Consider the following 13,861-nt stretch of genomic DNA (forward strand, 5'->3'; position numbering starts at 1 on the left):
CACGTATCCCACACCCAGGCTCTCTGGCTCCGAGCTAGCACACAGCTGAGGCAGCTCTACCAAATCCAGTAAGTGAAAACAGGCGCCAGTAATCTCCTTGCCCCACCAGCCCCCCGTCGGGGGGCTCACCCCCTGGGCCAGCCCACCCCAGGCTTTGATGGCACCCCCAGCCCCTGCACATACACCCCTCCTTCCTTTCAGCTGATGGTTTGCAAGTGACTCAGAGCTGCCTCCAAGCCGGTTGGTGCTCATTTAGGGAAGGAAAATTCAGTGGCCCACATAAAAATTGCTTTATTAAAGTGCAAAAATCTTCCACCAACTGTATTCCCACCATCTGTTTTGCTTGTAATTCTTCTGAAAAGCGCGATTCTCTGTGCCTCCTTGGCCTTTGTCCTTTAAAAGCTGCCAGAGACGACTCCCTGCTGCTCTTAATGGGCCCTCCTCTGCTCACGACCCAGCTCCCTGACACACTGGCCCCGCAGTCTGGCCAGCTTAAAGGCCCCCTTGCTTGTGCAGCTGCATGAAGACTTGAGATTTCTGGGGCAGAGGGAACAGCCGGACCTGGGGGCAGGAGCCTGGGTTCCAGTCCTAGCTCAGACACCTGCAGGTCACTGCATCTTGCCAAGTCTCAGTGTCTACATCCGGGAAGTGGGGATAAACTCTCCCTCTCAGAGTAATTGGGAGGATTCAAGCCAGCCACACCTGTGAGGGCTCCAGAGTCCCTCCCCACACCACCCCCCGCCCTGTCTCCTCTCCCACCCACCCCACCTAACACACACGCTCACACCCTCCTTCTTCCACTTTAAGCTTCTCCCTGATCTTCAACACACATGCCCTTTTCATACCTCTATACCTTTGCCCGTGCTGTACCCTCTGCCTGGAATGCCCATTCCTTCCCTTCTCTGCCTCACAAGCTCTAGTTCCTCCTGCATCCTCCAACGAAATGACTTTTAACACCCACCTCTCTCACCAAGTGGTACCAATACTATGGGTGCACTTTCCTAGTTTATTATAACATAATCACTATGTTCATTGCCCCCATGGGGCTCAGCTCCTCCAGGATGGGGCCTGGGTCTGTGTCCTTCCTGCTAAATCCCAGATCCCTGCATGATGCTTGGCCCATGGGGGGCTGGTCATTGGGGTGGGGTGGGCAGTAGAACAAGGGTTTAGCAGGTACGGGCTTTGGGATCAGACATTCCCTCTCTGGGTAACTGTGAGCAATTCCCTTCACCTCTCCAAGTTTCATCCCCCTCGACTCTAAAATGGAAATTATAAAACTAGTACCTTCTCATGGGACTGCCGTGAGGATCCAATGCCCTAACACTGGTCACCTGGCAGTTTGGGGTGCATACTCTCTAGCAGTATTGCCAACAAGCAAAAGCCCTTTGGGAACTGCAGGGTGCCCCCCCCCCCATGTCTAAGAGATGATGAGGATGGGGATGCTGAGGGTCAAAATCGGCCGGGGCAGTGCTGACATTCCAAGGAAGAACTGTCCTTCCTGGATGGGGTAGAGCTCCCTTCTTACAGATGAGGAAACTAAGGACCCAAGTCGGCAAAATAATCAGTGACAAAGGAGGGAGTCCTACTGAGATGTGCTCTCCCGGTGGCTGACTTATCTCCTGGTCCTGCCCCTCCCTGGGTCTGGAGGAAGGGAGGAAGCAAGATTCAGAGGCAGGATGTAAATTCGTGATTGTCTATGAATATTCGGCGACTCTTTTGAGTTATTTGTGGCACTTCTGTCAGGCTGGAAAATGTATTCATGTAGCTGTTCTGTTGGCTTAGGTGAGAAACATGTGCTCTTTGTCTCCTTTTTTTTAGTAGAAAAGTGTTTACTTTTTACATCTGCCATTTAATTTGGGTGCTGAACACCCTAAAAATGCCTCATCTCTTGAACCTCAAGAGACTGCTTCAAAACAGTAAAAGAGGGGGTGGTTGATACCTCCCCAATCCTATTTTCACCCCCTTCCCCCAAAATGAATTATTGTGGAAGGAGGGAGCGGGGGAGTAGGAGTTCATGAGAAATGTTTTCTGGCTTAATAAAGCCAACCCCAGAACCAGTAAGGCCAGGCCTGGAAGGGGAGAGTCTCCGTGGGAAGAGAAGCTGCACTGCGTCTTGGGGTCTCTGCATTGTGTGCGAGTCTCTGCTGCAGGAGCCTCTCTCTGGTGCTGCTGCCCCATCGCGGGCACAGGGGCAGGAGCTGCTCACCTTTGACACTTCCAGACGGTAGCAGCTGGTCCCTGCCCTCAGTAATTCATGGCGGCCCGAGGCTGGAACGCTACAAAGAGATTTCTCTGGAAGCCTTGGATTGGAGGCAGCAAAAGAGAACCAAACACAGGGAGGCTCAGGAAGCGGATGATGTGGATCTCAAGGTGCACCTTCCTCTGGAAGCCCCGGACTGACGCACCGGGACTCGGGGAGAAAGACGCAGCTGAGTCCTTCCACGCCGTCCTGTCTTAGCTCCCACCCCAGAGCAGACCTCTGCACAGAAGCGTCTGTACATAGATTCCCCACAAAGTCTAGACGTAGCTTCAACCCTTTTCTAAAATACGGGAACCCCTTTCATACGTGAAAAAGTTTCACAGACCACCCTCGACCCCCATAGTAGCGATCATTGTAAAATCCACTGGTGGACAGCAGTCACCAAAAGCTGCTATAAATTTGACAGCGCTTTTCAGTTTCACTTGTTTTCTAACAGTGTCTATATGCATTAAGGGGAAAGTAGCACACACATATGGGTGACATCATTTTTTCAGCCTGCGAATGATGCTTGGGGGAGTGTATGGATTGGTGGACCCCCGAGCACCAAGCCCACGTCTGGTCAGCCCTGGTGGGTGACGACCGACGAGGGGGCTGCAGCCTCCCTCCTACACGTGCTGAGCACTGCCCTCTTTCCCAGGTGACTGATTGGAGGAAGGCCCCTCCCAGCAGGTGAGGCCCATCCCCCACTCCTCTCCACCCCGGTCCATCACCATTAGCCTGACCTTGTCTCGGTCCATCACCATTAGCCTGACCTTGTCTCGGTGACGGGCCTGTTGCCTTAAGCAGGGAGCTGGGGCCGACTTTGACGATGCCTAAACACCTGACAAATCTTTCCAACCTGCTTCCTGCCAGTGAGGTAACACATCGCTTTAAGGATGTGTGCAGATGGATTCACCATGAACGTTCTCTGAGCTCCGCCACTGTTAGTTTTTGTAAACATCTCAGCTTTGTAGAATGGTCTTTCTCCTGTGCCCTCTGCCTTCTGGTTCTTTGTCACCTCAGCTTTTATTTAGAGCTTGGCTCAAATGCTTTCTCCCCAAGAGCCTATCCCTCACCACCCTGACTAGAAAAGCCCCCAGCCTACTCTTACTTCCTTTTTATCCCATCACCCTATTTTTGTTTTCTTCACAGAGCTTGTCAATATCTGGCATTATTTGTTCATCTGGGTGCCTGTCTATCCCCACTAGAGTGGAAGCTCCCTAAAATCAGGGATATTCCCAGTGACGGCCCCTATCAGACTATTAACATCCAATATAAATACAAATACAAATAAATGCAACACGCCTGAGATTACACAGCAAGTCAGATGTAAAGCTGAGATTTGTCCCCAGGTCTCCCAGATGCCCACCCCCGGCCATGTCCTTCCCAACATGCTCGGTAAGTGGTACAGCCAAGATCTGAACCCAGGACTCCAAAGTCAACATGTTTACCACCAGGCTTTACTCTCTTCCCTCCAAAATCCACTAGAATATAAGTTCTAGAAATGTGCTCTCCAGTATGGTAGCCACTAGCCACGTGTGGCCATTTCAAGTCAGTTAGTTAAAATTAAATTGAATTTAAAATTCAGTTCCTTATCACGCCACTTCAAGTGCTTAGCAGCCATGGCCAGTAGCTACCATAGCTGACAGAGCAGATAGAGAACTTCGCCATCACTGCTGAAGTTGTCCTGGACGGAATTGTTCTAAAAGAGCAGGACCTCATCTGCCTTGTTCACTATTTCCCCAGCACTTAGAACAGTGTTCAATTCATATTTTTTATTAGGTGAATGAATAAATGAATGATGATACTTTTGTGGAGAATCCCTCCCCGCCCCCTGCCCTGCAGCTGATCCTTTCTCCTTTCATCCCACAGGGAAGGATGAGGCCAGCAGCGTGGCGGTGACGTGGCCCGATGGCAAGATGGCCAGCCGGAACGTGGCCAGCACGGAGATGAACTCGGTGCTGGAGATTCCCTACCCCCGGGATGAGGACAGACTTCGGGACCCGGCCCCTCTGGAGGTGAGCAAAGGCATCTGGGCCTCAGAGCCAGAAAAGCAAGCCCCACCCATGGGCTGAAGCTGGATTCCCAGGAATCTGCTGACTTTGTTTCTAGAATGACGGAAATCTTCTTAGCAAAGGGCAGGCTTCATAGTGACCCCTCCATGTGTAGTTTGCACACCAGTGTCACACCCACATCTCTTCTGCTCCTCGCAGAAACCCTGGGGTATTGGAAGGGCAAGCATTTTTCACCCATTTCATGGGGAAGGAAAACCAAGACCAAGAAAGAGAAGCCACCAACACCGCACAGCCATTTGTGAGCAGAGTTTACAATTGGCCCCAGGTCTCCTGCTTCACTTCTGGTTCTTTTCAAAGCTTCTGACAAAGCTGTTGCTTCTGAGGGTGGGGCAGGGCCTCTGGGGGCTCCTCAGGGAAGAGCTCTGGACCGCTCTCTGGAGAGGATCACGCCATTGTAGATAACAGGGGCCCACTTAAACTCACACAGAAGAGGGGGCTTACAAGGAGGGTTCTAGAGGAGCTCACAAAATGCAAGGGAAGCTCGGGGTGAGAGCCATGGCAGCTCAGTGGCCCCAGGAGCTCAAAGACCTTTGTCATTAGTGCACTGGCTCTGGGGGGAGCATTATCCTTCCCCAGGAAGCCGCACCAGCACCCCATCATTTGTCATTTCCAACAGTCAACATTTCTGTCTTGTGTAAAGTGTTCCGTTTGTGTAAAGGGGTCCCCGGCCACCCCGCCTCCAGCCACCAGCCTGCTGTCTCTGGGACCTCCACGTAGACACAGCAAAGCCTCCACAGCCCGGCGTGACCAGGCGCCAAAATCTCTGTCTCAGCCCCACTTAGTTCAGATTCTAGCCGCAAAGCCTTTGAGTCCCTCCTCCTGCTGGGATGTCCACCTCTTGTCCAGCCAGCCCTGCCCAGAGGTGGGGGACGGCCTGGCTTGCAGGCACCCACCCCCGTGAGTGGGGAAGGTTCTCAGAGAAGGGGGTGCGGGGAGTGAGCAGAAACCTCTAAAAGCTTCTCCACCCCTCTCTACACTCTGCCTTCCTGAGACCCAGCCTGTCTCAGGGTGATGCCACAGGAGGGACAGACTCTGTTAGGTGTCCCGGCGCAGGCATGTGGGTCTATTCTAGGCCTCCCCACCCAGTCGCCTATTCTCAGCGCAAGGGAAGGGCCCTGGCAGGGAGGGGATCTCCCAGGTGCAGAGCTGAGAGCAGCCCTCATTCGGGGGTCAGGGTGACAGCTGCTCTGCGGCTGTAACTAGGAGGGGACCTGAGATGGGATCTTCTCAACTCACTAGTGTCTCTGCTTCTGCCTACCTTGCAGTGCGGCCAAGGATTCTCCCAGCAGGAAAATGGCCATTGCATGGGTGAGTTGCCTGCCGGTACCAGGGGACAAGGCAGAGGCCGGAATCTCACTGGGGAATGTCAGCCTGGGCCCTGGCAAGGCTCAGGTTGCAGACAAGGGGCGGAAGGGTGAGGAGGCGAATGTGTTGTTTGTCCCTGAGGCTTCAGATGCCAAGACAACCTCCAGGTGACTCGGCAAGGTGGGAGTGATGGTAGTGACCAGCAGCTCTGGGAATTGGCAGTGCTTCCCTGCCATGCATACAGAGAGAATGAGCATGGAGAGGAGACACACAACCACCTGGACAGAGCTCACAGGGAGGCCTGGCTCCCAGGGGGCCGTGGTGGCTAGGGCGGGCACGCATCCTCCTTCCAACAGAGCAGCAAGCAAGGGGGCCGGTGAGCAAGGGTGGGCATGGCTGGGGGACACTGGAGCAAACCAGGGTGTAACATGTGGTCACGGTACAGAAGGGAAATTGCAGCCTTGTGCAGTGCTGGGGGCCAGGTAACTGCAGCACGGCCAGGCTCCGTGAGGCAGCTCTGTGAGGGTCCAGGGACTTTCTAAAAGTCCCCCGAGGGTCTGGAATGGCCAAGAGACAGCCTAGAGGCTCAGCACCCAGAAGGTCTTCAACCCAATGTCTTCCATCCCAGTGACCAGCAATGAGGGGTCAGGCCAAGGACTCCACCTGCCCTTTAGATGCTCAGGCAGCTTTCTTCCCAAGTCCCGTCTGCAGATACTCATCAGCCCCAGGTGAATGCGTTTACTACTGAGATGCAAGAGTAAACAAGGACGCAGTCCCTGCCCTCTTGGGGCTTAGAGCCAATGGGAGGGGCACACAAGTAAACAGCGATGACCACATAGCCTGAGCGGGGCTGGGGTGGGGGAGGGGAGGGGACTGTGGGAGCACAAAGGTGGGGTCTTAAACCAGTCTAGGGAGGGTCCAAGAAGGTGTCCCAGAGAAAGTAAGGTGTGAGTTGAGACCTGAAGGGTGATGAGGAGTTCGCCCGGCAGAGGGGAGATAGTGTTCCAGTGGAGGGCACTGCATGGGCAAAGGACCACAAGTGAGAAGTGGAGGAGGATGGCTCGAAGGGTGGCTTAAGGAGGAAATTAGTCCCCTCTGCTCTTCATGTCCCCTCTGTAGCCACTCTAAACAGACAGTGCACGTACACAGAAATTCCAGCATCTTCCCCATGTGCTGGGCAGACCCCGTGACATCCCCAGTGCAGCCGCGTCTTCCTTTCACCATCCAGCAGACATCTGTGTGCGTCCTACATAGCACCCCGCGCGGGGAGCTGAGGGTGCAGGCCAAGCACCTGCCCTGGAGGGGCGTCCGCTCTAGTCTGGGAGACAGGCCACAAACATGTGACCCGAACGCTGGACGAGATGAGTTAAGAAACCGTCAAGCAAGGTGCTCTCTGAAGACTCTTCTAGGTGGCGTGGACAGGGAGAGGACCTTTGAGCTGAGACCTGAAGGATGAGAAGGGTCCAGGCACAGAAAGACTGGAGGGAGGAGCTTTCCTGGCAGAGGGAAGAGCGGGAGCAAGGACCGGGATACAGGAAAAAGGCTTGGTGTGTCAAAGGGACAGGAAGGAGGCCAGTGTGCCAGGAGAGGATGGACGAGCCAAACACCAAGTTAAGGAGGGTCTTGAGGCCCTAGAAAGGTGTCTGGACTTTGCGCTCAGGGCCCTTTGCAGTTAAGCAGGAGAGTATAGGCCAAACCAGCAGACATGGGACACATAATCAACTGAGCAAGGAACCGCCTGGGAGCCATCTTTGTTAAGGGCAAAATAAGCTGCTCATGACACTGGAGGATACAGAAGAGACAGGACTATCTTGATTCTTCTGAAGGAGTGAGGGAGGCTGGATGGGGTAAAAAACATGTGGTTCACATTTTCAAAACATCACCTGGTTGCTGAATTGCAGATAGAATTGGAGGGAGGGGGGAAGCCAGGAGGCCAGGAGGGAGGCAGCTGCAGAAATCCAAGCAAGAGCTGCCGGTGGTTGGGGACAGGCTGGTGACAGAGGAGTGAGAAGGAGGTGGCCAAATGGGAGAGGTACTGTGGGGGCAGAACTGACAGGATCTGTTGTTAAATTGCCTGCAGAGGTAAGGCAACCGGAGGAATCGGGGATCACTCCGATGTCTGCTTGAGCAGCCAAGTGACTGACGGTGGCATTGATTGAGTTGGGGAAGATGGGAACAGGGGGCAGAAGAGACTTGAGGGCCAGGGGGATCTAGAGTTCCATTTGGACCTAGTAAGTTTGAGATGCATGGTAGACAGATTCACAAGTCTGGAGCCCGAGGGAGAGGTCATGGCTGGAGTTGGAAAGTCTGGAATCATCCACATACGAAGGGACCACCTAGAGAAAGTGTGGTAGATAGAAGAGAAGACCCCGGACCAAGCCTGAGTGCCCCCCACGTGTAGAGGTCAAGTACAGGAGGAGCCAGCCAAGGGGACTGAAGCGAGGAAGTTGAGGCCCAGAGAGAAGAAAGGACATGCCCAAGGTCACGGCGGGGGAGGGGTGGGCAGCAGAGCCTGAGCAAGGATCCACTGCCCACAGCCCCCAGTGAGTTGCTCCCCTTGCCTTTCAGACACCAACGAATGCATCCAGTTCCCATTCGTGTGCCCTCGAGACAAGCCCGTGTGTGTTAACACGTACGGAAGCTACAGGTGCCGGACCAACAAGAGATGCAGTCGGGGCTATGAGCCCAACGAGGACGGCACAGCCTGTGTGGGTGAGTGGAGCCCCCGCCATGGTCCAGTAGCAAAGGCAACTTGCCTTCCACTGGGGAGCTCTGGGAGGCCCCAGATCCAGGTCCCCAGCCCCTGCCTTCCCCTGGCTGGAGGGAGTCTCCCTAGACCCTCGTGGGGAGGAAGACCATAACAGAGGCTTGGAGAAGCCCTACCACTACTGCCATCATCTGAAGGGCCCCTGGGGTGCTGTGTCCTGGCCAGAGGCTATTGCTCTTCTTGTTTCTCCCCTTCTCACATTTCCTAAAACTAATGTTCCTACCTTAAGTTCAGCCCACCTTTTCCTACCTGGGATATAGACTAACTCCTACTACTCACCTTTGTCTGAATTTCTGAACTGCTATTTGTCTTCTTCCTCCCAAACGCTTCCCCACACCCACACCCCACCCCCACCCCCTTTCTCTTTTTCCCATTTTCTATCTCTCTGCCCCATGCTTTTTGCAGCTCAAGTGGCCTTTTTAGGTGGGTATCCTTCTGCCGCCTTTAGAATCTCTGAGCCTCTCTCTCGGGCCTCATCTCTTTCTCTAGGCCTTGGACTTTGCCTTCAGTTATATGCACTTTAAATTCCATCAATAAAGGAAAAAACAAAAACAAAACTAACAACCTTTGTGGCAAACTAAATCTCTCCCACTGCCTGTCTCTCTCTCCACGCCCAGTAGATTCTGCTGCGCGCTCCCTCTGAATGGACTGCGGGGGTGGCCATCTTTGAAAAGGGAAGTGTGGGAGATATTTGTGTCACCTTAGTTGTTTGTGAAGCCCTTCTTTGCATGCTTTCTGAGAACATGTTTTTTACCCCCATCCAGCCTCCCTCACTCCTTCAGAAGAATCAAGATAGTCCTGTCTTTTCTGTATCCTCCAGTGTCATGAGCGGCTTATTTTGCCCTTAACAAAGATGGCTCCCAGGCGGTTCCTTGCTCAGTTGATTATGTGTCCCATGTCTGCTGGTTTGGCCTGTGCTGTTTCTGCTCTGCAGGCCCTGACTGCCCGTGGTAGAGAAAGCCATATTGGGGTTGGTGGTCATGATGGGAGAGGGAAAGGGTGGCCCTTTGGGACTCTTGATAAAAATGTTAAAGTTTGAACTTGCGAAGTCTTCCAGCCTCTTTCTGGAGAAATCATGCCAATAAACTCTCTGCTGGGTATGAGTGTCTAGCTAGTGAAAAAGAAAATGTGTCTGAGGCAAGTAGAGCTGGTTGGAATGTTGAATTAGCAGCAGCCCTTCCATCACATGGCCCTTGGGAAGCAACTCATGAGATAGTGTCTGCCCCAGGCATAAGCAGTGGTTGGGTTCGTGCACCAGTGTTCACGTGTCGGGGACTGGGGTTTGGACCAGGTAAGGGATGTGGGATGAGCAAGGGACAGACATGGAGTGCTCTGAGGAAGTCACTTCTCCACTCTGGGCCTCAGTTTCCCTCATCTAAATGACAGGAGATTTGAGCCTAAGGGCCCTTTCCTTTCTAAGACCCCTTAATATGTGGCTGGACATAGGCATGGCTAGTGTCAGGTTACCCTGATTTCTAGAAAGAACCTTGCAATTTGGTCTCCCCTGCAATATTCTTGGAAACCTGGAAGCTCCTGGAAGCTTCCTTCACCTGTGGGAATGATGTAACACCTTAGAATACTTTCATGACAAGCTTCAGTAGAGAAGGTGCGTTATAAATCACAGATCTATTCTTTATGGGGAGAAAAGGCACCCCAAGATATAATAAAATCACACTTAAGAATACACCAAGCCTTTTAAAAATATATTTAACAAAAAAAACTACCATTTTCTGATATAATAATAACATGTCCCATAAATCACAAACTATTAATTCCTCATAGCTAGTGCTGTTTTTACACTCGGAATAGGAGCTTAAATGAAAAGTTTTAAAATAAAAACAGCTACAGTTTCACAGAAAACGTACACCCACTTAAAAATCACTCCACTTCTGGGAAGCCCACTCCTGTGTACTGACATGGAATTAAAGATCTGAAAGGGCCCCATAGATGAGGCTCAGAGAGGTGAAGTGATCTGCCCAAGGTCACGAGCCAGCTGGTCCCCGAGTCAAAGCTAGAGCCCTCTGCCACCACCCCATCTTGTCAGGGGGGGTAACAGACAGCGCTGTCACCATTCAGACTATTCCCTCGTCATTCTGGAAGATGCTGCCTTTTTAGAAAAGAACAAGTGGATCTAAGATAGTGAGATAAGTAAAACCCAAAGCCCACAGAGGCGATGGTTCCAAATGCAATGGTAAATAACAAGATAACAGTGTCCATTGATTGGCTGCACACACAACACGAGAAATAAGGGATAAGACAGCTAGTGTGACAGCCTGACAAGGACATCAGGAGATCCGAGGTGACAGCAAACTTCAGAGGATGCCTTATAAGTAATAACCATGAATTCCTGCACACTGAGTTTCTTATAACTGGGTATATATGTGTGGTTTTACCCTACTTGGTGGGTGGGGCCAGATGAGTTAAAAGAGGAGTGCAAAATCCCTCCAGCTGCTAAGAGCACAACTACAATATCCTGACTCCAGGGTAAGAAGGCTTTCCGTTAGATTCATTCTTTCACTCATTCAGTCTTTCAACAAATATTGGTTGAGCACCTATTATGTGCCAGGTACTGAGCTAGGCTCTGGGCGTGCAATGGTAAGTGAAGGTGACTTGGTTGCTGTCCCCATATTGCCTTCCTCCAGCCAGATGGAGGAGCCCAGGGCACGGGATGGGAACGGGACTCAGAGAGGCTTTCTAAAAAGGCTAGCTAAATTCTTGGATTGCTGTACCAGAAAGCTAGCTCTCTGCATTCGTTCATATATTTATTCAACAAGCATTTACTGAGAACCTCCCTCCCGTGTGACAAGCACTGGTCCCTCCCATGAGGACCGTGACAATGAGGGCGTCAAGTTCCCTGCCCCCGAATAACAAGACCTCCCCAGTGGGCCAGGACCCCAGGCTTTCCAAGCCCAGTGCCTCAGTCCAGTGTGTTTACTGGCCTGTGCTGAACCAGCCACGGATGGGTGGGCACAGAGCCGCACCCAAGCTAGCCAGGCTCAAGGTCACTCTTTCTTCTAATTCCTCTTGCCCTGAGGCCCATGGGCGCCCAAACCCTTGCCTTTCCCTTCTGAGCACAGACAATTCAGTCTTTTTTTTGTCTGCTAGCCCCACTCAGGCTCCTGACATCTTTGTTGGCTTCTGCTGGACCTGAGTTTGTAACAGAAATAGCAAATGCCTTCAGGGGCTGAGAAGTAATGGAATGGGCTAGAAGGGATTATGCAAATGGCGAGCTGGAGCCGCTGAAGGGGGCAGCCCTTACTCACTCTAGCAGAGCAGGAAGATGGGCCAGCATGGCCAGAACTTCCCATTTTTCAAGAAAAGCCAAATAATAATAATACCATTTTTACTCCGCCCAAGAATGCTCCTCTTCCCAGGAATGTACCCCTTAAAATGACAATAATAGCTTCCATTTAGTGAGCCCAGCATGTCTGGGTCAGCTCTAAACTAAATAGGAATCAACTTGTTGCATCCTCACAACAATCCCCGGAGGAAAGTGCTGTAATCATCCCAGTTTTACCGAGACGCATGCGGCTGGAACGGGACAGAGGAAGGACTCTGTCAGGGCGGTCTGTCCCCAGCCTGTGCTCTTCCTTCTCCATTCGGGCTGGCTGGCTGGTTACACAAAAGCACCGTCTCTCACGCTGCCCAGGGTCAAGGGGTGGGTTGGGTAGAAGAAATGGAGTCCCTGGAGGCCCAGGATCTGAGACAGTCTCCCCACAGTGACATTCAAGCTGCGAGAAGAAATGGCAGTACCTGTGTCGAGTCCCCTCACCAGGCACAGAATTGTGAATCACCCACGTGACCTCTTCAAGCATCTACTCAGCTGCCAGCCCTGTTCTGGGGAGGTGCCATTCTGAGGGCCAGGAGTTTGATTTTGTGTCACTCTGGCTGCTATGGCCCCCTCCCAGGGTCTGGGCATCGCACCCTGACCGGCGCCCGCCACTGGACTGCAGCTCAAGCAGGGGTTCCACTCCCGCCTCTGAACAGGACCCTTGGTCATCATTCCAGAGTCACATGGAGACAGGAGGACGAACGCTTCTTTTTCTCAGGGAGCCAGCTGGGTTTTTCCAGCAGATTCCAGAATGATACCCGCCCCCCCCCAGACTCTCAGCCCAGGAGGCAAGCCTAGTCCCTCCCCTTCTCTCCCTCCCCAGGGTCAGCCATCATCTCTCTCCTTTGGTGTGGACCAGACCCCAGCCACGTCCTGTCAGGGGCTGGTGTTGCTTGCATCTCCTTAACAGCAGGCACATCCTAGAAGGAGGAGGAAGGAGGGCGAGAGAACACAGGCTGGTTAACTCCACAGATAACGCCAACCCTCTCCTTCAGCGCTTGTTCTCTGAAGTGGTCGAAGGGTAGGCCATCAGAGAACAATGAGAAGCAAGAAGAAAAAACCCTCCTCGGGGAAGGGAGCTAACATTTACAGAATGCCTGCCGTGTGCCCAAAACTGTACATCTCCATTAATCCCCATACCCATCCTAGGGGATAAATGCTATTATTCTATTTTATGACCAAAGAAACTGAGGCTTAGAAACAATGTTACCCAAGGTCACACGGCTAGTTAAGTAACTGACACCTGGGCAGATTACTTAACCAGGTATCACTCGGCATACACCGGACACCTACTATGTGCCAGGCATGGTTCTAGTGGCTTGGAATGTACATCTGTGAACATCACCGGCAAAGATTCCTGAAAGCCCTGGTGACATATGGCAGGCACTAAACAACACAATAAGTAAAGTATATAGTATGTTACAAGTTAGGTGGGAAGGAGGAAGCAGCATTAAGGCAAATCGGGAGCACTGAGATAGGCAGAATGCCATTCTAAATAGGGTGGCTCAGGGTAGGCCTTGCTGAGAAAGAGGTATTTGAGCTGTGTTTGAGCCTCAGTTTTCTTATCTGTAAAATGGGGATAATACCTACCACACAAAGTTTTTACGTTAAACAAGATGATATAAAATACTTGACATAGGGCCGGCCTGGCACCTAGTAAGCCCCCAATAAATCAGAAATGTTATCAATATTACTAAGTAGCAAAGTTCAGGATGGAGCCTAGATCTATTCAGTGCCAAATCTCATGTGGCTCCCAGCACAGCCTGCCGTGGCCCAGGTCACCGGGAGCCTGCAGTGTGGGAGATTTGGAAGACATTGGCCGCCCACAGAGAGCTGAAGCAATCTCAGGACCGAAAATGGCCATGAGGGAGCAGACCAAACCTTCCCGGGGCCTGGGCTGTGCTGAAGTGTTCAACTTCGTTCTCACGAGGTGCCATTTCCCAAGAGAATACTCATAAAATGCGGTAAACCCAGCAGGGAGGGCGTGGCACTGACTGAGCTGCACAGAGCAGGAGTCACCAGGAGCTAGTGAGCTGGCCCAGGGATTCACCCCTGACCAGCACGGAATCCTAGATCATAAAATACAGAGGCACCTGAGACGTCATCTAGTTCTGCCCCATCCTTCTCAGATGTGGAAACGGAGG

The 13,861-nt window shown here is 52.2% G+C and overlaps 1 protein-coding gene across 2 annotated transcripts in view; it reads left to right on the forward strand.

Annotated features, from left to right (window-relative positions):
- Window positions 1–9,426, forward strand: part of CRTAC1 (cartilage acidic protein 1) — a 133,894-nt gene extending 124,468 nt beyond the window's left edge. The window contains exons 12-15 of one of the 2 annotated variants that reach the window (XM_036827887.1): window positions 4,112–4,257; window positions 5,580–5,622; window positions 8,188–8,331; window positions 9,151–9,426. In XM_036827887.1, coding sequence (XP_036683782.1) covers window positions 4,112–4,257; window positions 5,580–5,622; window positions 8,188–8,331; window positions 9,151–9,182 — 365 coding nt within the window. In that variant the 3' untranslated portion in view covers window positions 9,183–9,426. The remainder of the gene's footprint in view (window positions 1–4,111; window positions 4,258–5,579; window positions 5,623–8,187; window positions 8,332–9,150) is intronic. The other variant, XM_036827886.1, reaches the window with a different exon arrangement.
- The last annotated feature ends 4,435 nt before the right edge of the window (window positions 9,427–13,861 follow it).

The sequence above is a fragment of the Balaenoptera musculus genome, chromosome 16 (assembly GCF_009873245.2).
Source record: "Balaenoptera musculus isolate JJ_BM4_2016_0621 chromosome 16, mBalMus1.pri.v3, whole genome shotgun sequence".
Taxonomy (NCBI): domain Eukaryota; kingdom Metazoa; phylum Chordata; class Mammalia; order Artiodactyla; family Balaenopteridae; genus Balaenoptera; species Balaenoptera musculus.